We start from the raw sequence: 23,669 nt of genomic DNA, 5'->3' as shown, positions 1-23,669 counted from the left end.
TAACTTTTCCATTAGAGCAAGAGTCCACCAGCTCTGGAGGTAAAACCAGCATCCTTGTGTGCAGCCTGTAAGGCTTGGGGATGTTATCTGCAGCATCCTTGGAGTAGGCCAGCTTCTGGATCATCCACCAGCCTCCTCTCTTGTGCCGCCTAGGAAGAAGGGGAGAGCATTGTGGAGAGCTTGCTGAACATCTCCTGGGGGGTGCTCAGGTCCACCTGCTTGCAGATGCAGGATGGCAACTAGTGCATCTGCCCACTGCCGTCCTCCTCCTCCTCCTCCTCCTCCTCCTCCTGTCATTCCGGCTGCAACCTGGGAACACACTCCGAGTATAACCTACATCACAGGGTTGTTGTGAGCAGTGCTTTTTTTCTGGGTACGCATACCCCTAAACATTTTGTGAATCTAAGTTTGGCCTCATTGAGGGGCAGTATTTCAATATGAATAGGAAAATGAGAGTACTCCTAAACATTTTCTTTTTAGAAAAAAAGCACTGGTTGTGAGGATAAAAATGGGGAAGAGAACTACATATGGTACCTTGAGCTCCTTGTAGGGAATGTTAGATACAGTATAAGTCTAATAAGTTAGTAAGCAATTATTGGTAGCAGGGGGCTTCCGTTGTGGTGTGGGGCAAGGGCTAGCTCACTGGGCTCCACCACCCACATGACCCCCACTTTCCGCGAGAGAGGGTCACCCAAGTCACGAGTTGCAAATACTGTAGACAACTTCAATAGCTGGAACTGAACTTTGTGCTCCCCTTGTCATAACCTGCATGCATTACATATTAGTTCTCTTGGCATATTTTAATTTCCTTGCATGGGTTGGGCTAAATGACCCTTGGGATCCCTTCGAATTCTACAATGCTATGATTCCTCCGCACAGGGAAGAAGAGAAGAATCCCGCCCATCGAGCCTCGATTTGGATCCAAGATGGCGACCGATCTGAAAGCGGCCTATCTCGGCAATGATTTCCCCCACCCCTACATAATGCAGGCGATACTTCCTTGGTCAGATTCAGCGGAAGGCGCTCTAGCCCTCTCGCTCTATCTCTCACAAGATGGCGGCCCTCCTTTGGCTGATGCTTTGCGGGTCAGCGACGTTAACGCTGCTGCTGCTTCTCCTGTTACTATGGCAACGGCAGCGGCCTGCTGGTTCCGAGGACCGCGTGGCGGTGGTGGTGCTGGGCGACCTGGGCCGCAGCCCCCGCATGCAGTACCACGCCCTGTCGCTGGCCCAGCGCGGCCGCCGCGTCGACTTTATCGGGTACCCGGGTGAGTCCGAGGTGCCGGGGCTTTTTCGAGGTTGGAAGCCACGCCTCCTATTGCCTTGCAAGCCCTCGTTCCAAAAGATGTCCGAGCGCTTTTGCGCATTCCTTTGGTTCGATGAAAGGCACTCTGCATATGCTCAGAGGCACTCTTGCGCTGCATTGCTATTTTTAACAGAATGTCGCTAAGGTCTGCAGCCAGGGATCTTGCTTCCTTGCAAACCCTCATTGCAGAGATGTGAGGGGGCTTAAGAGTTGTGAAAGTGCATATGTTCAGATGCACTCTTGCACAGCAGTGTTGATGTTGTTAACAGAATGCTGTTAATGCAGCCAGTCATGCTGCTGCTGCTGCTGCTGCTGCTGCTGCTGCTTCTTCTTCTTCTTCTTCTTCTTCTTCTTCTTCTTCTTCTTCTTCTTCTTCTTCTTCTTCTTCTTCTTCTTCTTCTTCTTCTTCTTCTTCTTCTTCTTCTTCTTCTTTTTCATACTCATGTTCCAGGTATGTGTGAGAGTTTAAATGCTTGGGGAAGAAGGGGCACTCTTCATATGCTCAGAGACAACCATTTAGCGAGGGCTTCCTTTAAAGTGTTCCGGAGAAAGGCTTTCTGTATATGCTCAAGAGTCATAATTCACAGCATGCTTCCAGGGGCTGAAAGCTCTGGCTTTAAGAACAGCCGCTGCCCCCACATTTAAATCCTCCTGGACAACCACACACCCTCATGCTTTTCCACTCTGGAAATTTAGAAGTATGGTTTGAATGGTGTTGCAACAGGGATTGGGAACGTGTAGCCCTCCAGATGGCCGTAGACTCCAAGTCCCATCAGCTTCACCCTGCATAGCTAACAATGCAGGATGATGGGAGTTGGAGTCCAATGATATCTGGAGGCCTACAGCTTCCCCACTCCTTCAGCAGTGGGTGTCCTTTTAAACTACCATAGGTATACATTGAATTACCCTAATATGTGTATAGGTTTTTGTCCCCAGAACACCCACATTGCTGGCTTATACACTGAATTCATATTTGCTGTTCCCACTTAATTTGCTTTCACATTCTGTTCTGTTTATGTGTGTGCTGGATGGATTTTCTTAATTGTTTGCTTTTCTCCCAGGCACAAAGCCACACAGTGAGATTATACGTAATGGAAACATACAGATTGTTCATATCTCTGAGCTCAAAATCTGGCAAGGTATGGTGAACATTGCAGTATTTGGAGGTGTTTTTTGTTTTATATAAGAAAAGGATGCACCAGTTTTTAAAACAAGGCTCCTTTGACAGAAAAAAACTGTTTTTCTTTTTGCTATTTTATATTTTAGACATGTGTAACTTGTGTTTAATGTTTGTTATTGGTATTTTTAATGAACTTACTGTAAACAGCTTTCTGTGTTATATTATACGTGTTGCAACTCTGATGACTGTTTATTTCCTCTTGTAGTTGGGCCAAAGATGTTCCAGTATATCGCAAAAGTCATTTTACAGAGCATCCAACTATTGTATACAATGCTGAGAATAGCTAAACCAAACTATGTACTTCTCCAGGTAAATATGTGTCATGAGAACTATATACAGTATTTGTGTCTCCTAGGTCTGTTTAAAACATACCACTTTTAAAGCAGTGGCAGTTGGGAAATGTTTTATTTAAAGTGTGTTTTAATTTGAATACTACATTTGGAATATTGATACACGTATGCTTTGTCTGTAGTAGTCCAGGGTTCGTTTTTAGAGCAGATTCTTATGTTTTTGCTGTAACTTTTTAATTTAGGTAGCGATCTGTTATATAATCACAAGCAAACATCATTAGATGATGGTGAATAAGGACAGGTTGCTGGACTAGATGGGTCTTTTGGTCTTAGCCTGCCCGCAGAAGGATAACAATGAAGCAGCCAGCCTAACCTTTCTTGGGAGGCAAGTCCACAATATGCTTTTGATGTTCATGGGACTAAGAGAAGATGCTCACCTGAGATGCTTAGCACCCAAACATTCTAAAGAATCTTAGGAATTGTCATTTGTTAAAGGGGCTGGGAAATAAATCTCTGAGGGTTAAATTACAGTTCTCAAGATTCTTAGGGGGGAGCCATGTGCTTTAAATGTGTGGTGTTGATATGACCTATGGCACTGAGATAAAGGCTTTGGGGAGAATGAAACTTAAGAGGAAATATTTGAAGGGTGGTGGAAGAGAGATGTGGCATTCTGGGTAGGAGTTAAAGCAGGGGTCAGCAAACTTTTTCAGCAGGGGGCCGGTCCACTGTCCCTCAGACCTTGTGGGGGGGGCGGCGGACTATATTTTGAAAAAAAATATGAACAAATTCCTATGCCCCATGAATAACCCAGAGATGCATTTTAAATAAAAGGACCACATTCTACTCATGTAAAAACACCAGGCAGGCCCCACAAATAACCCAGAGATGCATTTTAAATAAAAGGACACATTCTACTCATGTAAAAACATGCTGATTTCCGGACCGTCCACGGGCCGGATTTAGAAGGTGATTTGGCCGCATCCGGCCCCCCGGGCCTTAGTTTGGGGACCCCCTGAGTTAAAGGCCCAGTCAGAGGAAGAAAGCAAGAGCTCTTCTTCTCTAGTATTGCACTGTCTCTCGCTCTCTGAAAAAGGCTCTCTTTCTCTTCATTTTTATGACCAGAATCCTCCAGGTCTGCCCAGCATAGCTGTTACCTGGGTGGCTTGTCTTCTAAGAAGCAGTAAGCTCATCATCGATTGGCACAACTATGGCTATACCATAATGAGCCTCACCCATGGAAAGAGGCACCCTATTGTCCGAATTGCTAAGTGGTTTGTACAACAGCTGTTTATAGTTTATTACACACAGTCTCCTTCCTTATAGGTCAGAAACTTGAGGAAATATTTGTACATCCGTTACCGTAGCAACTGGCCTCATACAGTGTATTGCCGAATACAGTATGATCACATCTTAAACGCAGTTAAGTTACATACGTGGTTGAAAGCAGACTGGCTGAAAATGCGCAATTTAAATCCAAGCAAGGCAGAGAGTTTAAAAGCTCTTTATGTGCCAGATCCACTTGGGTTACCTGGCATGAAAAGAGCTTTGTAAGCTCTCTACCTTGCTTGCTGGGCAAGGCTTGCTCAGCATGCGGACTCTGGGAGTATTGGGGATTCTCTCTCGCCCCTGCTAGCTACAGGTGACTCCAAGGGTTTGGATATACACTATTTTTGTGTATACGTAGAACCCTTTGAACCGAACCCCTGCTTAAGATGCAGTTGTCCTGTATTTAAGGTTTGCTATATTTGAACATGTTATCATACTGATTTTGATTTTATTAGTCACATACTAAAATAGTCACTGGCCTACATATCATGTGGATGAAATTGTTGGTGTGTATCTCTTGTGTTAACAAATGTGGGCCCTGCTCCAGGTAAAGCTAGTCAAGCCTATGGCTGCCATCTTATATGCACTGGGCTGCATCTGGACTAAGTTAATTGAACATGGGTCCCATTGAAATCAATGTGAAAACTTCAGGCCGCAGCAAGACTTAAATCTCAATTATTTCTTTGGGCATTTCATGTAGTTAATTTAGTCTGGATCTAGCTCTTTCAGTGGAGTATACTTCTGAGTAGTTATTCATAGGGTAATAGCATAAATGCTACCGAAAATGGTTATCCCTGTTTTGAGATTGAGTTGGGCCATGGCATTATGTGGTGGGCAACTTTTTTGGTTTGAAGTTATTCTCAGTTTGTTTAGTGTGTGAGACCACTGAATTCCCAGGTTAAGGGAATTGTGTATAGGAAATATATGAACATATATTGCCATTTTTGTGGTAAAAATGGATCTGAGAAATGAAGGAAAACATATGATTTTGCTTTATTTTTTAATTTTTTTAAAAGGCATTTCAACCAGGGAAGAAACTTATATTCCCATGAAAGCATCTGAGATGGGTTGAACCAATATTTAGTAACTGATGGACATTCAATTTATTTCAGGTATGAAGAATTCTTTGGGCGTCTGTCTGACTATAACATTTGTGTGACTAACTCAATGAAAGAAGATCTTCTGGTGAACTGTAACATCAGGTAAATGAGTGGCTCACAATTGGCTCTACCAAATGAGTTGTATGTATTTCAAGGACCTTTCCTAGACCATATAGAAATATCTAGCAGAGCCAGTGGACTATTAACAATATTGTTAATATTAACGATAAACTAAAACAGAACTTATATATAATATTGGTAATATATTGTTAATATTGGTATTTTTTGTCCCTGCAAATTGCTTTGAACCTTATTGTATTGGAAAACAGCATATGAAAGTATGCATATCATAAGAACAAATGGAAGAGCAGGGTCACGTCCACCAGCATTTTGAATGTTAGGTTTACTGAGGGGCCTGCAGAGGTTTAGCCCAAAGTGCTTTGCCTCAACCCCTGGGTTTTTGCACCACAAAATCACAGAGTGCAGATTGGTCCTAGCTGCATTGCCTGCTCAGATGTGATGCCCATTGTGTGAATATCAAGCATGGATGAAGCCTCAAGTGCTCTCACCACATGTACCCTTTCCCTTCTCTAACATAACATCTGCCCATAGATTTCCTGCCTTAATTTTGTGTAAAAATTATTTCTAGGGCACTTCTATAGTACCTTTTTACCTTCACAGATTTTTTAAAATATATATTAATATTTTATTAAGATAATTTCAGTTGGAAGAAATAAAGTGAAGAGAAAAACAAAGAAAGAAAGCAAAACATTAAAAAATACAATAAGAAAAAAAGATAAAATACACTAAATATAGTGTAGTTACATTTCTATACATTATTATATAGATTTATAAGTAATATTATTGTCCTTTTGGCTAAGATCAAGTATAGTATCTGATTTTTATCTTTCTTGTTTTGACTCCTGGATCCTTTGCGTTGCAGAGCGACAACCCTCTATGACAAGCCAGCTTCTTTCTTCAAGGAAACGCCATTGATTGATCAGCATAAGTTGTTCATGAAACTAGCCAAAGAATATGCTCCATTTAAAGGCCAGCTTGTGTAAGTTAAAATGTGCTGTTGTATACACTCCTAACTAGTTTGGAACTGGCGTGCTTAAGAACACAGTAAGAGCCTTGTGTGGCAATGTCCCTCCCCAACCCGAAATAAGAGACAAGACACAGGAAGTTAAGTTTAAAGTGGGTGAAAAGGCCACAACTTTATTGGTTAAGGATGTTGAGCGGTATTGGCTTAGGCATTGGACCCTAACCGACTATATCCGACTGCAACCCGTGTGTTACAGTCCGGGAGAAATTAACCACCAGAAAGGAGCCCGGTGATATATATCTACCGAGACACCTCCTGTGGCCACCGTTGGGGGGTGCTCTAAGGCCCTGACCTCCGTAGGCCCAGGACAAAGCTACCGCCCCCGGAACCCCTTTAACGGGATTAAATCTCCAATATCGGGCAGAGGATGACGTGATCTGCCCCACCATACATTATTTATGCGAAATTTCCAATGCCTAACCGCCAAACCAAGTTGTGACGACATGCTATGAGGTAGGCGAAAAAACCAGTTTGGCTAATCCAAGTGGAAAAAGTCCTACCCGGCCCCCCAGCCAACCAAGGCGACCAACAAAGTCCATAGCAGCGTCGGCCTAGCCTGCCTGACTGCCTAACCTAAAGGGGCGGGTGGGTGGGTGATCCGATTGCTCTGGCTGCCGGGGAAAAGAGAGGCAGGGTTCCCGCCTCCGCCCTGATTTAAACGCGGGCAAGGCTCCGCCTCCCGGCCGGCCCTATTGGCCATCCGGGTGTGACGGAGGCGGGAACCCTATCTCGCGAGAGGGCTGAGCACACAGCCTCTCGCGAAGGTTGGGTCGGTCCCTGCCCACAACGCCACCTCCGCGAGACACGGAAGTGGTTTTGTGTGGCAATGTCCCTCCCCAACCCGAAATAAGAGACAAGACACAGGAAGTTAAGTTTAAAGTGGGTGAAAAGGCCACAACTTTATTGGTTAAGGATGTTGAGCGGTATTGGCTTAGGCATTGGACCCTAACCGACTATATCCGACTGCAACCCGTGTGTTACAGTCCGGGAGAAATTAACCACCAGAAAGGAGCCCGGTGATATATATCTACCGAGACACCTCCTGTGGCCACCGTTGGGGGGTGCTCTAAGGCCCTGACCTCCGTAGGCCCAGGACAAAGCTACCGCCCCCGGAACCCCTTTAACGGGATTAAATCTCCAATATCGGGCAGAGGATGACGTGATCTGCCCCACCATACATTATTTATGCGAAATTTCCAATGCCTAACCGCCACTCGAGCCCCAAAGGCTCGCCGCCAATACGCTCACACCCGCAACCAATGCTCCAACCCCCTAATTATGTCGCCTAACCAGATGTCATTCCCCCGGGGCGAAAGGTGTATTCCGTCGTTACGATAAAGGGCTGCTTCAGTGCGTACCAACTCTGGGTGGGAAATTATCTGCCCATTCAACTCAAGGACCCTGCGCAACACAAATGCATTCAATAACCTCCTGGTTCTGTTCAAAGCCTTTGGGCAAAGCCCGTCACGCCAAACACGCCTCTGCAACAGGGCGGACCACAGCAACGTCATCCCAGGGAAGGAGGCCAGCAGTTTGTCAAAGTCCTCCCAAATATTCCATTTCAATTCTACTGCGTTTCGACACGCCAAATCATTCTCCCCCAACTGTATGACCAGCGCATGGGGGGGCCCAACTGAAGCAGCCCTCGCCAGGACCGCGGGGAGAAGCTCTTTCCACCGCATTCCACGCCTGGCAATCCACGATACTTTGACATTTCCTGGGAGGCCGAGGTTGCTCCCGAGACCGGTTTCAATAGCCCTTTCTCTGGCCCAATGCACAATGCTGTGACCCGCAATCCAAACATTGATGCGGCACCCACCTGGAAAGGAAAACAGCGAAAGACGGGGGATCAGACTACCGTGGGTAAATAAGGCTTGAGGCTAAGGGGGGGGGGCGCTAATTAGTTTGTAAGCGTTGGACTTTCCCTACCCATGGCTTGCGGCTAAGAGGTGGGGCGCAAGTATCCTTTATAGGCATTGGACTTCCACCTTCCTAATTCCTGAATCCTTTCAACTGAAAGGCCCAAGTGCATCGCGGAGGTTGCTGCGCCGATACGGAACGAATGGGCTGAGAACTGGCCTGGGTCAACGCCACACAATGAGAGGGCCTTGCGAAGAACCCGTGTGAACTGAGCGCGCGTGAGCTTAGAACTGTCCTGGTGGATCAACAGTGGCTCTGTGCCAGCTGGTCTCAGATATAGAAAGTGCCTGAGGTCCCTCACCGGACAAGGGCCTTGAACGCCTGATGCTGGGAGGCGAATAGTGGCACCTAATCCCCGCTGATCCGTTTTTGAACGACGGATGTGAACTACTGCCAATGAACTAGATAAGGATACATCCTGCATCCTGATCCCCCGGGAGGATCCATTAGGGTGGTCCTCGAATACCACTTCTCCGACTCTGAGGGCCCCAAAGAATGCCAGGGAGAAGGCTGCGGAGAACAGGCTCGCCTCGTAAGGGGACCAGCAAATGGATGCCAATTGGCTGTGGATGCTGCACATCAGGTCAAAAGTAATGGGCCTCCTGTTGTCGGCGGCCGGCGGCTGTAGCCTGCGCCAGCCTTCCATGGCCCTGCGTAGGTGAAAGTTATTGCAAGGGTCCTTGGAGTACAGCAACTTGCAGAAGAAGGAGATCGCCGCTGTGTGTGTGTTAAGTGTTCTGGCCGCGCGGCCCAACTCCCTTAGGTGAACCACATATTGCATGACCTCATGCTCCGTGGGGGGGCCTACAGGTGTCGGTGGGGGGCCCTTATCTCTGAATTTTAGGAAATCCGCCCACGCGCGTTCGTAAGAGGTCAGCGTTGAGGGGGCAACCGATGCAAGTACTCCCTTTAAAATTTCTCGTTCCCAAGGCTCCATAAGGATTCCGGGAACGGTTCTGGATACTGCTGCGCCTCCGGTGCCAGCAAGCGGAAGCGGTCCATCTGTGAACGAGACAATGCATCGGCAATATCATTATCAACACCCGGAACGAACTTGGCAGTAAAGTGCATGTTTAGCTCCAGACTGTGCAGTACGAAAGCCCGCAAAAGGGCCGACACTCTGTCAGAACGGGATGATTGCCTAGAAATCACGCTGACCACCGCCTGGTTATCGGTACGAAAGCAGACCCTGCGGTTCCTGAATTCCTCGGCCCATAAGTGTACCGCCACCACTATTGGGAAGAATTCCAAAAAGGTCAGGTCCCGCGTGACTGCCGAATTCTGCCAACTGGCTGGCCAAGTCTGCGCGCACCATCTGCCCCTGAAGTAAACACCGAAACCTACGGACCCGGCTGCATCCGATTGAATCTGGAAATCCGAACCAAGGTTCAGGTTGTCCTGCCAAAGTGACGCTCCATTGTAGTGATCCAAGAAGGTAAGCCAAGCCTCTAAATCGGCTTTCACTCCTCGCGGTAAACGGACCCTGTGATATGGCTGTTTCAGGCCTATGGTGAGTCTAGCTAGGCGGCGGCAGAACGGGCGCCCCGGAAGTACAACCCTACATGCAAAATTGAGGTGCCCAAGTAGGGATTGAATTTGCTTAAGCGTAACCTTTTTCAGGGGAATTAGCTGCGAAATTAATTCCTTAAGAGCCGTCAATTTCTCAATGGGTAGGCGGGATGATTGGGCCTCCGTGTCCAATTCGATGCCTAAGTAAGTTAGTTTTGCTATTGGGCCTTCAGTTTTTTCATGTGCCAGTGGTACCCCCAGCTCCTGCGTAAGGGAGGCAAAGGCCTTCATGAGGCCGGCGCACTCCCCTGTATTAGCCCCGCCCACGAAGAGAAAGTCATCAAGATAGTGTGTAACACCTGCTAATCCTGTCTTAAAGCGGAGGGCCCAGTCCAAAAATGTGCTGAAGGCCTCAAAAGCCGAGCATGCCACAGAGCAACCCATCGGCATGGCTTTGTCAATGAAATACGCACCCTCAAACCGAAACCCCAACCACTTGAAGTCCTGAGGATGGACCGGCAAGAGTCGAAACGCCGACTCGATATCGCATTTGGCCAGCAATGCTCCTTTACCATATTGCCTGACAAGCTTAACAGCCTGGTCAAAAGATGCGTATTTCACTGTGCAAAGCTCATCTGGGATACCGTCATTTACTGATTTACCAACTGGGAAGGAGAGATTGTGAATAAGTCTGAATTCGCCCGAGGTCTTCTTGGGCACCATGCCAAGAGGGGAAATGTGGAGCCCTGGGATGGGGGGGGTTAGAAAAGGACCGGCTACCCTTCCCGCCGCGATTTCTTTATTAATTTTCTTGATTGCTATATCTGGCCTCTCGCGTATAGATTTTTGGTTATTCGGGGTGCCTGTTAGAGGCGGGGTAAGCACCGGGATTCTAAAACCTTGAGAAAAACCTTCCCAGATATACGAGGAGGCGCTGGAATTAGGATAGATGTTTAACAAGGCACGCAGCGGGGGGAGTTTTATGGGTGAAGAAGCCAGTGATAGGGACAAGTTAGTATCTGTTCTGGCTGGCGGCCGATCCCTGAGCCTGGGGGTTCCTGGTACCTGTGTTTGAGCCGCCACCCCTTCCGCCCCGAAAGGGCTGCCTCCCCTTGTAACAGGACGTACCAGGGTGCTGGCCGAGGCATTTCTCGCACTCATGCGCGTACTTACAGTTGGGCCTCTGACAGAGGCCCTTGTTATACTCCCAGCAGACCCTGCGACGCGGATCCCTCCTGGGCTCAAACCTGGCTGTTTTTTGAGGCTCCACCTGCTTCTTTTCGACAAAGGGCACCACGTGGTTACTCCAGTAGTGCTGATTCCTCTGGTCCCAGCGCGTCCTTGAGTTCTGAGAGGCGTTTCTACGGAAATCCTCATCGTAGTTAAGAGCCGCCGCTTCCCCCGCCATTGAATAGGCCAGCCTGACATCTATTATGTAGGCCCACAAATGCATTGCCCTCTTGGGGTATGCTGCTGCGATCACTGCAGCCCAAATGTGAATACCAGTCTGCCAATTCACAAAAGTACGGTCTGCACGCGGGGTTCTATATCTACGCTTACCGAATTGCTTCCTTTTTTCTCCTTTTCCTAACATTTGTGATAGGGGCAACAGCGTAAAAACATCGATATAATCGCCATTCAAGATCTTTTCGCGTTTCCGATTAGACAGGTGGGAACCCACAATTATGTCAATGTCTGAATTGGTGGAGGATTTAACCTCAGGCACCAACCCACCATCCCGCCATTCAAGCGTGCCGTTGAAGCCCTTGCGATGGGAGCTCGCCCTCCTCCTATGCACCCAGACAGGAAGACCCATCTGTTCTTCTGCCTCCCCCCAGTAATCCTCCATGGGAACCTCCGCGTCCGAGTCGGAAGACGTACCTGAGTCCTCATCTGAGTCATCCTTCCTGGTGCGCTTCCGCTTCTCCGTCTTCTTCTTTGCTTTACCTCCGGCCCGAGGTGCCTCACCCCCCGCCGGCTCTCCGAGGGGCTCGGCCACCGACCGGGTGCCAGCATCCTCCCGCGATGCCACCGATCCCGTGACCATCAAAGGGGGCCCGGAATGGGCCTGCGAGGATTGGGATCTAAAGAGGTCTGAAATGGACTGAGCAGACATGAGGGGCGAAACTGGTGTGCGAACCTGATCATGAGTGGCCTGGGGCACGCTAGCCGAGGGGGTCTGTAGGCCCTGAGCCATGGTCTGGGCCTGTTGGGCGGGCTGCAAGATAGAAGCGGACGTGCCCTGTAGGACCAACGCATCCTGTTGGGAGGTTTGAAGCAAGGCAGCCTGGGGGGGGTTAGGGTGAAGGGGGACGGCCTGGAGGGGGGCACTGGTGTTCTGCGACGCTTGCGCTATGGCCTGACTCTGCTGACGGTTCTGCTGCAGGATCTGCAGGGAAGTAGCCGATGTACCTGGCTGAGAATCCATGTCCTGCTGAGAGCCAAGGACCCCTCCCCCACTGGACTGTGAGCTAAGGAAAGAGAGGGAAGAGCTAGATAACTGAGTTTCAGAAACACAGGCTTGGGTATTGCTAATACCATTCTGGGCCCCTCTGCTCGCGGAGGCGAGAGATACACATAAAGGGGCAAGAGTGGAGCACAACGGTCCTAGCTGATTGCAAATATTCTGTAAATTGGAAGCCACTTGGGCCAAAGCCTCAGGGTTAAAAGTGGGAGCCGGGCCTGATGAGGCATCGACAGCACCCCCTGCTGAAGCAGCACCCTTAGAGGATTTGCTGCGCATACTGCGTCCAGAAGACATCCTCTTGGAGATAAACTACAAGCACTCAAGGAGACCGCCGGAAGCGAAACGCTTGTAATTTAATAATAGAAGTTGCAAAGCTAATTTCAGCCCGCTGAAAGACCTGCCTAATTAAACGTCAAGGGATTTATTACTAAGGTACCACTATAATTAACCGAATAAATCAGCAAAGGCAACTATCCTCGGTTAAAATAAATTCCCAGCAGGTGACAAGAACTTAAAAGAGGCAAAATGAATAAAAAAGGGCTATTTAATACCTGAGGAAACAACCAAGGAAAAACTAATCAAATTTCCCCGGGCAGATCAACACAGGAAGGGAAGGTAACCGCTTACTAACTTGGGGAAAATGAAACAAATAATCCTAACCGTGTGAGGAAGAAACAACACAAGGAAGAAACAGGCAATTAGACAAAACTAATGGTAATTAACAGAGGAAATAAGCGACTAAGGCAATTGGGACGCAAAAATGCAAATAAACAGAGGGAGCAGACAACTGAGCGAATGGGCAGAGATGCCTCATACAATTCCGAGTCGAGGTTGATAATTCCCACACACGCCCAATCACAGAATATGCCCGTAGGCGAATACATAAATATATGGGCCTTATATTAAAGTTATGGCGGCAGTGAGAAAGCTAACTAGAGCCACCCAAAAGCAGCTGCGACTAAGCAGAGCAAGCCTCAGGAGGGGGGCACCCACAATGGCCGCTGAGGCCTGCACGCTATGACCTCCTCAAGATGGCCGCCGAGGCCAACACACGTGGTGAGTCTGCCCTCAACTAAAATGGCTGCCGCGACCCACTTGCCCTACTGAACGGGAACTACAATTAAGCGTGAGAGTACTGGGGAGGAACAGAAGAGAGCACCAGTCACAGGGGAAGAATATAAAATGAAATAAGTCTGCTGGGACCCCACGTGCCCTAGACCGCACAGTAAATGCAACTAACGCACGAGATTACTGTAAACAAACAACAAAGAGCGCGAGTCGCAGGGGAACGAAGTAAATGGAGACCCAAAGCCCTGCACGATCAAAGCCTCGCGCCCATAGAGCTCACCACCTCCGCCGGGACGTTCGCTCCCTCCGAAATACGGCCGCTGGCTGGATAGGTTGCCGAGAGGCAGCCGCCTCGACCGGCAACACTGGCGATGCTCCGAACGGGCCCCTGGCTGGATAAAGCGGGCTACGCGCCCGATGGGAAGGCAAGCCTCGGATGGCTCCGCAGCGCTGGATGCCGGCTGTAGACCCCTTCCCCCACTGGGCCTCCTGGCCGATGGCTGCAGAAGGAAGAGGGCGAGCACGCTCCCAAAAAGCTAGAGGACAGGGCAGGAATCGGAAAGGCAAGCGCCAAACCGCGCAGCCCTCTTAAAGCTGTCTGCCCACGCACCGCCGATCAGCTGTTCAGCGGGAGTAGGAGCGGCGCCGGCAAGCGCTAGCAGCGCTTCTGCAGACCTTCCGTAAAAGCCGAACCACTCCTGCTGGATCGTGAAGAACCTGCAAGGAAAAATGCTGGAAAGAAAAATGCTGGAAGGGAAAAAAAAAATGCTGCGAAGGTAAAGCGATCGGGAGCTCAAAAGGCTGATCCGATTGCTCTGGCTGCCGGGGAAAAGAGAGGCAGGGTTCCCGCCTCCGCCCTGATTTAAACGCGGGCAAGGCTCCGCCTCCCGGCCGGCCCTATTGGCCATCCGGGTGTGACGGAGGCGGGAACCCTATCTCGCGAGAGGGCTGAGCACACAGCCTCTCGCGAAGGTTGGGTCGGTCCCTGCCCACAACGCCACCTCCGCGAGACACGGAAGTGGTTTTCTGGATCAGGCTAGCGGCTCATCTAGTCCAGCATCCTGTTCTCAGAGTGGCCAACTAGATGCTTGTGGGCAAACCTCAAACAGAACCTGAGCACAAGATCCCTCTGCCTTCCTGTGGTTTCCAGCAACTGGTATTCAGAAGCATTACTGCCACCAAACTATAGAGGCAGAGCATAGCCATTGTGGCTAGTAGCCATGGATAGCCTTCTCCTCCATTAATCTGCTGAACTCCTCTTTTAATTCCATCTAAATTGGCCATCGGGATGCAGGTGGCGCTGTGGGTTAAACCACAGAGCCTAGGGCTTACTGATCAGAAGGTCGGCGGTTCGAATCCCTGCGACGGGGTGAGCCCCCGTTGCTCAGTCCCAGCTCCTGCCAACCTAGCAGTTCCAAAGCACGTCAAAGTGCAAGTAGATAAATAGGTACCGGTCCAAGCGGGAAGGTAAACGGCGTTTCTGTGCGCTGCTCTGGTTCGCCAGAAGCGGCATTGTCATGCTGGCCACATGACCTGGAAGCTGTACGCCGGCTCCCTCGACCAATAACGCGAGATGAGCGCCGCAACCCCACAGTCGGTCACAACTGGACCTAATGGTCAGGGGTCCCTTTACCTTTGGCCATCGCTGCCTGCCGTGAGAATGAGTTCCATAATTTAATTATGCTCTGCATGAGTAAGTAACAATGCTTTGTATTCATTTGGTACCAAGGCAGCTTGGTTAAATACTAATGGGTTGAGGAGCTTAGTAGGGAACTTTGAGAAGGGATAAATACTGACAACATCTCCTGCCTAAATATGGAGCTGACCTTTATGGCTTCCATTAATCTGATTTTGGGAGCTATAATGTTTGGTTTGGCATGTGTGCTTTTGCTGATCACACATGTTCCTTGAAGGTTAGTCTTTAGAATCCTGTTTTTCCTCAGAGCAGAGTCCAGCCTCCCAGGTGATGTTGAGAAAACTGCCTTTACACAACTAGACACCAGGAGCGGAAACGTGTTGCACTGCATGGGTCGGCCAGCTCTCCTCATCAGCAGCACCAGCTGGACAGGTCTTGGCTCTATACCATTGTCTGTGTATCTTTCCGTACAGTATGTTTGAGATGCTTACACATGAAGCTGTAAAATAGGGATGCAGAACCTCAGGTCTCTTTGCCTGGCCCTTGGGACTTTCCATAGGCCACACCCCCTCCTAAGCCACACTTCTCATGAGCCCTGCTTCATATTCTTGGGTGTTTTTGCCTGGCTGGAATGTGCCCTTGAACCTCTGATAATGCTTCTTGCTTGTCTGGATGGAGAGGGGTTTGTGAGTAGAAACTAGCCTAGCATAGAAAGTTAAAATTCACATTTGCAGCTCCCATCGCTTTTGCCTCTGGCCCTGCCCACCACTGCAATGTTTCCTCTAAAAGGGAATGCTGCCTTTGGGCTGGAAAGGTGCCCCACTCCTGCTGTAAGACTTTGCACTAACTGTACCAATAGAAGTGGCAAGTACTTGAGCAGAGAATACTTCAAGATTGCTTGGAATTCTTTTTTTTCTTTTTTTTATAGTTAGTGGAAGTACAGGGACCAATTATCAAATTGGCAACATAATCATGGTTGCTAACAGAAGCTGATTGCCTCCCATTTCCAAGGAGAGGATAATTTTCATGTCCCTCTTTCCTTGGATTTCTGATCATGTATGGCTGTGTTGAAAAATATAATCTCATCATGGGGGCAGGAACTGTGAACATAAGGCTGCACATGAAGAGTGTAACATAAAGAGTGTAACATAAACATTATCTTGTTCTGTATTAGAATTTCTCCAAAAACTGTGTCAGCCACTAACTTTTCGACAGCCTTTCTCTCCCCCTTCATCCCCCAATTGATATTGCTTGGTTTTCACAGTCTACTTGCAAATGTTTGGAAAGCATTTGTTTCATTAGCAATTATTGAGTTTTAATTAATGTTTGAAGGTTATGAAGCAATTTTGAAATTGACAGGATGAAATAAGTGACCCTGGAGTACACAGCAGCCTAATATAAACTGGGTTTATTTTTTAAATTTATGTCAGAGCTCCATTCTTTTCCCTAGTAAAAGTAACAGAGCTGACCCTAGGACTAGGCAGGGTAAGATGGAATATTTTGGGGGAGTACAATTTATTTAGGATTACATTATATGATTGGAAGACTCTTTGAATCTTCTCCCTTCACCAAAATACATTGGGATCATCTGTGATGTATAAAGTTTGTAGACAGTCATTTCATGTATTTAAAGCATTTTTACTCTGCTTTCAGTCAAAACGGCTCCCAGAGCTGCTTATAGATCAAGAAAAAGCAAATGAATCCACTCAAGAAGACAAGACCCAAAGCTAAAAGGGATGGGGAGGGAAGATGAAAATGAGCAACCTCAGGCAGCAGTTTCTTAAAGGTTACAAAGTTCTTATAATGGCAAAACAGTTCAGTTAGCCTCTGTTGGGAGACAGTTGTGGAAGAGCTAAAGGCTCTCAGCAGAGCCAGTGGAATAGTCAAAATGCCTTAAGGAACCCAGCAAATGCACAAGGCATTCAGAGTTGATTTCAAAGTTGATCTCAGTGGGCTTAAGCATGTCTAATGCCAACACAGAATACATTGCTATTTGAATGGATGTGACAAATACGGAAGAGATTACTTTAGCTGCATGTCTTCTAGCTGCTGTGAGCCCCTTTGGCTGTACAAGAGAGAAGCACTGTGTTGATTGCCTCATTTGCTCTACGTTATACAGTTGCTACAGAGACAGCACTCAAAAGCAGAATTGCTTTAGGTGAAACCAGAGTCATTGCTGTGATTCTTGTATATTAACTGCAGACTTTTTCTCCCTTTTCTAGAAGATGAAGATTTTTCCATCCTATTAAGAGCTTTAGAAGGTGGGTTATTGAGGAAGCGTTCTGTCTTTCTTAACAAGCAAGCCTGGATCCACTACTGTCACTGGAGGCACAGGTTGCCTCAACAGTGTGGCCTGCCCATCGTTTGATTTGATCTGGTCCTCCTGCCAAAAGTGATTCCCCATCCCTGCACTGGCGGAATTGGCAACTGGATCAGAGAGCAGGAACTGTGGTCTATCCCCTTTCCTTTCTTCACTTGTTGGGAACAGTGTACTATTAGGTGGCTAAGACTGAAAAGGGTATTTTGAGCAGTGGGGGAGAGACGTTTGCATAATGCATAGGTGAACACACCTCCTTGAATGCTCATAAGCAGACCTCGACTGTGGTTACCCCCTACTGCAACCAAAGCTATTGTTACCTCAGTCCTATAAACCTCAATCTTCCACTTCTCCTGCCCACAGCTTCAAAAAGAAAGGGGGGGTGTAGAGAAAAGCAGCAGCAGCAGTAGGCTCTTTTCTACCCCTGGCAGAGCATCTTTCTTAGCAGAGGACTGGTACCAGCAGTTCCAACATGCCTATCAGAAAAAAGTAAGAGTGTGAGAGCACCAAGGAAAAGGCCCCCCATCAGGGAACAGGCTTGTTCTCTGATGGGGAACATTTCTATTTGCATTGCCACAGTGTGTTCTGTGCATATCTGGGATTATTCAGGTGATGGCTACAAAGTCTCCTTTTGCGTCATTCTTGACTAAAAGTACTCTTTTATCAAGGCATGCTGAAAACTTGGTTATAGGGTGGCATCTAGATGCCTAAACTAAAAAATAGCAGGTAGCAACTACAAGGGTGCCCACTCCCTCCCCCCCCAAAAAAATTCTCCTGTTGTTGCAGATTCACTTGGGGATCTGTCTACAAACCATCTTGGATGTAAGGCTGTAGCACTTCCCACCTCAGTCTTCCTGCTTGCTGTAGAAATCCAAAACTTGTTTTTTTAAAAAAGTTGCCTTTTGTAGCCTGTCACTTTTCTCCAATGATGGTTTTGGGAAAGTCACAACTCCTATTCTTTTTTTGTCGCACAGAATATGAACGCTATATCAACGATGGAGCAAAGCTTCCTCCTCTTGTGTGTGTGATAACAGGTAGCAGCTTTTAAATCATTTGTCTTCTTTTCATCTTATGTACCCGTTCCCCACCACCACCACCACTGAAGAAGCAAGGACGCTTCTGTTTGCTCCAGAACTCTCTGTGTGTTGAGTGCATTAGTGAGGACCCTGCTTTAATTTTTGTATTCTGTTTGTGCCATAAACCGCTTGCCCTAGGTTGCTGGCGTGGTGTGAGCCCCCCACCCCTGCCCTGGAGGACTATACAGTTGTTACATTTACATCCTACCTTTCCTCCAAGGAACTCCAGGTGGCATGTTTCTCCTCCCTCTGTGCTTTATCTTGGCTGCAATCCTGTGCAGTAGGCTAGACTGAGAGACTCCAACTGGCTCAAAGTCACCCACTGAACTCCAATGCTGAGTAGCGATTTTAACTCCGTTCTCCCAGCCTGACATTCTATAACCACGGCACCATGCTGGTTCTGGGCATTCAAATGAAATCTTGCCCAGAGGATGATAACTCTCACAGTGTGCCCTTTTGGATTAACAGCAAACCATTTTGTTCATTTTCTTTCATTTAAAAAGGCAAAGGGCCTCTGAAGGAGTATTACAACAAGCTGATTGCAGAGCTGCATTTCAAGCATATCCAGATCTGTACTCCCTGGCTGGAAGCAGAGGATTACCCCCTTCTGCTTGGTAAGGAAGATCTTCGAATTCTCAGTGTGCTTCAATGTGCCATTTTGAAAATTTACAGGAGCAGACTCATGAGGTCTTTGGGGTATAGGATAGTGGTCCATTGCAAGACTGTGATAGCAGAACCTGCTATTGAATAATAGAATCATAGAATTGTAGAGCTGGAAGGGACCCCAAGGGGGGAATCCTTGCATTGCAGGAATCCTGCTCACAGCCATCCCTGGGTGGGCTTGAACCACCAACCTTCTGGTTAACAGCCAGATGCCCCGACCCACTTGAAATGGGTCCTTGGAAGCAGGAGAGGAACTTGCACCCGTACCTCCCTTCTCCTCTCCACAAGGGTGTTGACTGGCAGGGCAGAGGGAAAACAAGATGGCAGTGATATACAAATTGGCTAAGGTAAAGAACTGTCTCTTCAGCATATGGTAGAAGCTACATAATGGAAGGCACCATAATTACCTCTGCGGTGGGGGGGGGGGGTATCCCACAGCATGGAGGCTGCCAGTGAGAATGGCTTCTCCCAGGCCACCACTTCTAGAAGCTCCAAGGGCAGTGGAACTACAAATAAGGCCCCTCTCTGCTGATTTTGGCACCCAAGAGGATCGGGGTGGGGGTGGGGGGAGAAGAGGTCAGTAGAGAGGGTCTTGTATTCTGGCTTGAGTTCCTAAGTGATCTGGGCTTGGGAATGTTTGAGCGACAGTGAAACAGTTTCAAGTGGGTGCTATGCAAGAGCTGGTGTACAATTCCTGCGTGCCTTATTTTAACTACCCCACACCCCCAGTACAAACTCCTCCTTGGCAGGCCTCATTGCCACCTGATTTGTACGCCTCCTTTTTTTCCCGCAGTGGCAGCAAGCTATCCATTACTTGAGCAGCTAGTGTACTACCAAAAAACCCTCATTTGCAGAATATACTCAACAGGGGGTTGATTTCTCTTACAGGCTCAGCTGATTTGGGTGTCTGTCTTCATATGTCCTCCAGTGGCTTGGATCTACCTATGAAGGTCGTGGACATGTTTGGCTGCTGCTTGCCTGTGTGTGCAGTGCACTTCCAGTGGTAAGAGCACACCTGTGTGTTTCAGTGTCTCAAAAGAACCTGGCATTAGACCATTGGTCCATCTAGTGCAGTAATGTTTACACTGGCAGGCAGCACCTCTCAGGGGTTTCAGGCAGGGAGTCTTTCCCAGCCCTGCTTGGGGATAATGGGATTTGAAGCTGAGACCTTCTGCATACAAAGCAGATGCTCTACCAATGAGTTATGGCTCTTCCTCCATCTAGTATATCCCCTGTTGGTTAACCCATCTCTCTATCCTCTGAGATCTCCATTTGTTTATTATTATTGGTAGTGGTTGTTACTACAAGTGGGCCCTGCAACAAAAAGTTGCAGAGTGCTCCTGTTCAGGTTGCAGCCAGTCTGGAGCCTTATAGACTTGTTCAGTCCTCATAGGAGCTCCTTGCAGTTTCCTCTGGGTTTTTTTAATACTCCCTGGAAGCTCACAGGTCCTTGTCAACTCCCTTTAGTTAGAAATAGTTGGGAAGCTATTGTTTTTATTTTAATTCAGAAATCTTGCTGTGCTTTTCTGTGCTGTGTTTGGGGCTGATGTGGTCCAAAATACCTGGAAGGCACCAGGCTGGTGCATTAATGTGTTATGTTAATTGTTAACCCACTCCCCCACTGAAAAAACAACAACAACTTTGAGGTTCTTTCTAGTGTTGTTTTGCTTATTTTTGCAGTATACATGAACTTGTGAAGCATGAAGTAAATGGTTTGGTGTTCCGGGACTCAAGTGAACTTGCAGAGCAACTGAAGGTAACTTAGAAAAAGAGAACTTTGACTTGCTGATGGGGCTCATTGAGCATTCATTGCTCTGGAAACATCAAGGAAAAACAAAACCTCCCTGCACATAGAAAATTAGGAGAAATGTATAAGCTAACATTCTGCCTGATGCACTAGCTTTCTGTGTGCAGGGAGTTGCTTTTAAATAAGTGGAAAGTGTCATTATTCTCTCGTGCATATGCTGCCCTTTTAAAAATATATAGCTTTATTTTTTTTATTAAGGATTTTCCAGTATATGGAATGCAGGCTAAACATATAATCAATTTTCTTAAAGAAAAAAGAATCAAACACAACCAATTTAGTTAAGGATGCATAGAGTACGGAATTGCAACCCCCCCCCCCCAGCCCTTCATTATTTTCTCAGTAGGTCAGCAAGATTTCATAATGGCATGGGTTAGGTTATTGAATCTTGGAATACATAGTTCTGACTATAATTTACTAGCGTAAACAGTTCTTTGATAATCCCAGGGACTTGTCACATTATTACTGTTCCATGTGCCAATTTTGAAGGCGGTACTTTTCTAGTGAGACATCAGTTTGTTTGTTGAGGAAGCAATTGATTCAATGTAGCTATATCTGGGGAAAATACCTGCATCTTTCCATAATTGCAAGTATAGAAAGTAGAATATTTTTCCATTTTCCTGTATACTGCATTAATCTGTTTCACTCGCTCTTTCTAACCTTGCAGATGCTTTTCTTGGATTATTCTTCTGTAGAAGGCAAGCTCAATTTATTCCGAAGGAATCTTCGCACAACCAAGCAGCTGCGGTGGGATGAAAGTTGGGAGCAGGCAGTGCTTCCTCTTTTTAGCAGCAGTTAAGCTGATACGACTTCAAAGTTAATTTATAACTTGCACATTCTCAAAATCTGTAACACCACAAGCGTGTTTGCATATCAAAAATTATTTTACAAAAGAAAAAGCGGTTTTATATGGTGAATAAAAAGTTTTATCTGGAGCTTCGTTTTAGGCATATGCAATTTTTCCACCTTTTTTCCTCTTAATTTCTATGCTGTGGGCAGAGCTAATGTTGTTTTGTATCTACTAACTGCTTCATTGTTGTTTTTAAATGCGGTAATGAAGTAGGTTGTGGTGCCTTCGGTTATTGTTGCCTAAGTTGCAAGCTGGTAATTCCCTATTTGAAGTGGAAACATGTTACAGTGGTACCTCGGTTTATGAACACAATTGGTTCCGGAAGTCTGTTCATAAACTGAAGCGTTCATAAACTGAAGCGAACTTTCCCATTGAAAGTAATGGAAAGTGAATTAATCCGTTCCAGATGGTCCGCGGAGTAAGCGTTCATAAACTGAAGCAAACTTTCCCATTGAAAGTAATGGAAAGTGGATTAATCCGTTCCAGACGGGTCCACGGAGTACTTAAACTGAAGCGTTCATAAACTGAAGCATGGGTGTAATTGGTTCCGGAAGTCTGTTCATAAACTGAAGCGTTCATAAACTGAAGCAAACTTTCCCATTGAAAGTAATGGAAAATGAATTAATCCGTTCCAGATGGGTCCGCGGCGTTCATAAACCGAAAATTCATAAACCGAGGTGTTCATAAACCGAGGTTCCACTGTACTGTGAATCATGGAAAGTACCTTTATAACATCTTCACGTTCAAAGGAGATACCATATTGCGATGTGTGTTATGTGTTTCCTACCTTACTTTATAACTGGTATTTGAACATGAAATGGATAATTTTGCCAAGAACATGCAGGGTCTGAAACCTTAAACTCCAAGGTCTATGTCGTGTTACAGTACATTTAGCATTTCCCCCCTCCCTTTGAAAAGGGGTCATGCTGGTATTTGTATTTCATGTTTAAAACAATGCCTTGAGTGTTCAATCATATTTCATTTTTGGATCTCTTTGTTCAGGGTAGACATTTGTATTGCAAGGAAAAGGACCAAACAGGCTTGGCTGATGAGATAGTAGGACTTGGAGATCTTGGCCCAAGGTGGAAAGAAGCTTTGCCTCTGTTCAAGGAGAGATCTTTTAAACCTTGGCCATTTTGCTTCGTCCTAGGACTCTCATCAAGGCTTCTTTGACATCTTTATTGCGCAGGCTGTATATGATCGGGTTTATCATGGGGTTGATGATAGTATAGAAGACCGAGATGGCCTTGTCCTCTTCTGGCGTGCGCTGCCCCTTCGACCGCATGTACATGAGCATGGCAGTCGTGTAGAAGATAGTCACCACTGTCAGGTGCGCTGAGCAGGTGGAGAAAGCTTTCTGCCTGCTGTCGGCAGAGGCGAGTCGCAGTATGGCAATAATGATGCGTACATAAGAGAGCACGATCAAGAGAAAGGGGATGATCTCCGTCGCTATGCCCCCCAGGTACATTGCACTCTCGCTCACAGAGGTGTCAGCGCACACCAGCTGAAGCATGGCTGGGACTTCACAGAAATAGTGGTCAATGACGTTGGAGCCACAGAGAGGGAGCTTCAGGACAAAGAGTGGAACCACCGACCCCAGGAAGGTGCTGAGCCAAGACCCAGCAGCCATGCCGATACAAACCGATTTGTTCATTAGAACAGAGTAGCGCAACGGGTGGCAGATGGCGACGTATCGGTCGATCGCCATCACAGCAAGGAAGATACATTCTGCCGCCCCTAGGAACAGCGTGATATACATCTGAGCCTCGCACAACTCGGCTGAGATGGACTTCCTTGTCACCAGGAAGTTCATGAGCATTTTGGGGACAACGGCCGAAGTGCAAATGATATTCAAGACTGCCAGGTTGCAGAGGAAGAAGTACATGGGCATTTGAAGGTGGGGATCCAGGCTGGTCAAAGTGATTACAGCAATGTTTCCAATCAGAGTTACGGTGTAGATCACGAGGAATATAATGAAGAGGAAGACTTCGGCCAGTGGGGAGAGAGGGAACCCCAAGAGAACAAATTCTGTGATGATGGTCAGGTTTTCCAT

The 23,669-nt window shown here is 47.2% G+C and overlaps 2 protein-coding genes across 2 annotated transcripts; one reads left to right on the top strand and one right to left on the bottom strand.

Annotated features, from left to right (window-relative positions):
- The first annotated feature begins 988 nt into the window (after positions 1-988).
- On the top strand, positions 989-21,701 carry ALG1 (ALG1 chitobiosyldiphosphodolichol beta-mannosyltransferase). The gene is made up of 13 exons (XM_035131841.3): positions 989-1,267; positions 2,367-2,444; positions 2,691-2,794; positions 3,898-4,046; positions 5,214-5,303; positions 6,145-6,261; positions 15,214-15,338; positions 17,129-17,167; positions 18,198-18,257; positions 18,803-18,913; positions 19,851-19,965; positions 20,643-20,718; positions 21,434-21,701. Exons 1-13 carry the CDS (start codon positions 1,054-1,056, stop codon positions 21,563-21,565), a joined length of 1,410 nt encoding a protein of 469 aa, XP_034987732.2. The 5' UTR covers positions 989-1,053; the 3' UTR covers positions 21,566-21,701.
- On the bottom strand, positions 21,608-23,669 carry LOC118092969 (olfactory receptor 10A7-like). The gene has a single exon (XM_088656496.1). It carries the CDS (start codon positions 23,667-23,669, stop codon positions 22,737-22,739), a length of 933 nt encoding a protein of 310 aa, XP_088512622.1. The 3' UTR covers positions 21,608-22,736.

The sequence above is a fragment of the Zootoca vivipara genome, chromosome 13 (genome assembly GCF_965207765.1).
Source record: "Zootoca vivipara chromosome 13, rZooViv2.hap1.1, whole genome shotgun sequence".
NCBI classification, from domain to species: domain Eukaryota; kingdom Metazoa; phylum Chordata; class Lepidosauria; order Squamata; family Lacertidae; genus Zootoca; species Zootoca vivipara.
This window is presented reverse-complemented; position numbering and strand designations above follow the sequence as displayed.

What these genes read in the sequence shown, in the direction of transcription:
- ALG1 (XM_035131841.3), top strand. Translation starts at nt 1,054, where the DNA reads ATGGCGGCCCTCCTTTGGCTGATGCTTTGCGGGTCAGCGACGTTAACG. An exon ending in CAAACTATGTACTTCTCCAG is followed by an intron (nt 2,795 to 3,897) that starts GTAAATATGTGT and finishes TTTTATGACCAG; the next exon opens with AATCCTCCAGGTCTGCCCAG. An exon ending in ATTGTCCGAATTGCTAAGTG is followed by an intron (nt 4,047 to 5,213) that starts GTTTGTACAACA and finishes AATTTATTTCAG; the next exon opens with GTATGAAGAATTCTTTGGGC.
- LOC118092969 (XM_088656496.1), bottom strand. Translation starts at nt 23,669, where the DNA reads ATGGAAAACCTGACCATCATCACAGAATTTGTTCTCTTGGGGTTCCCT.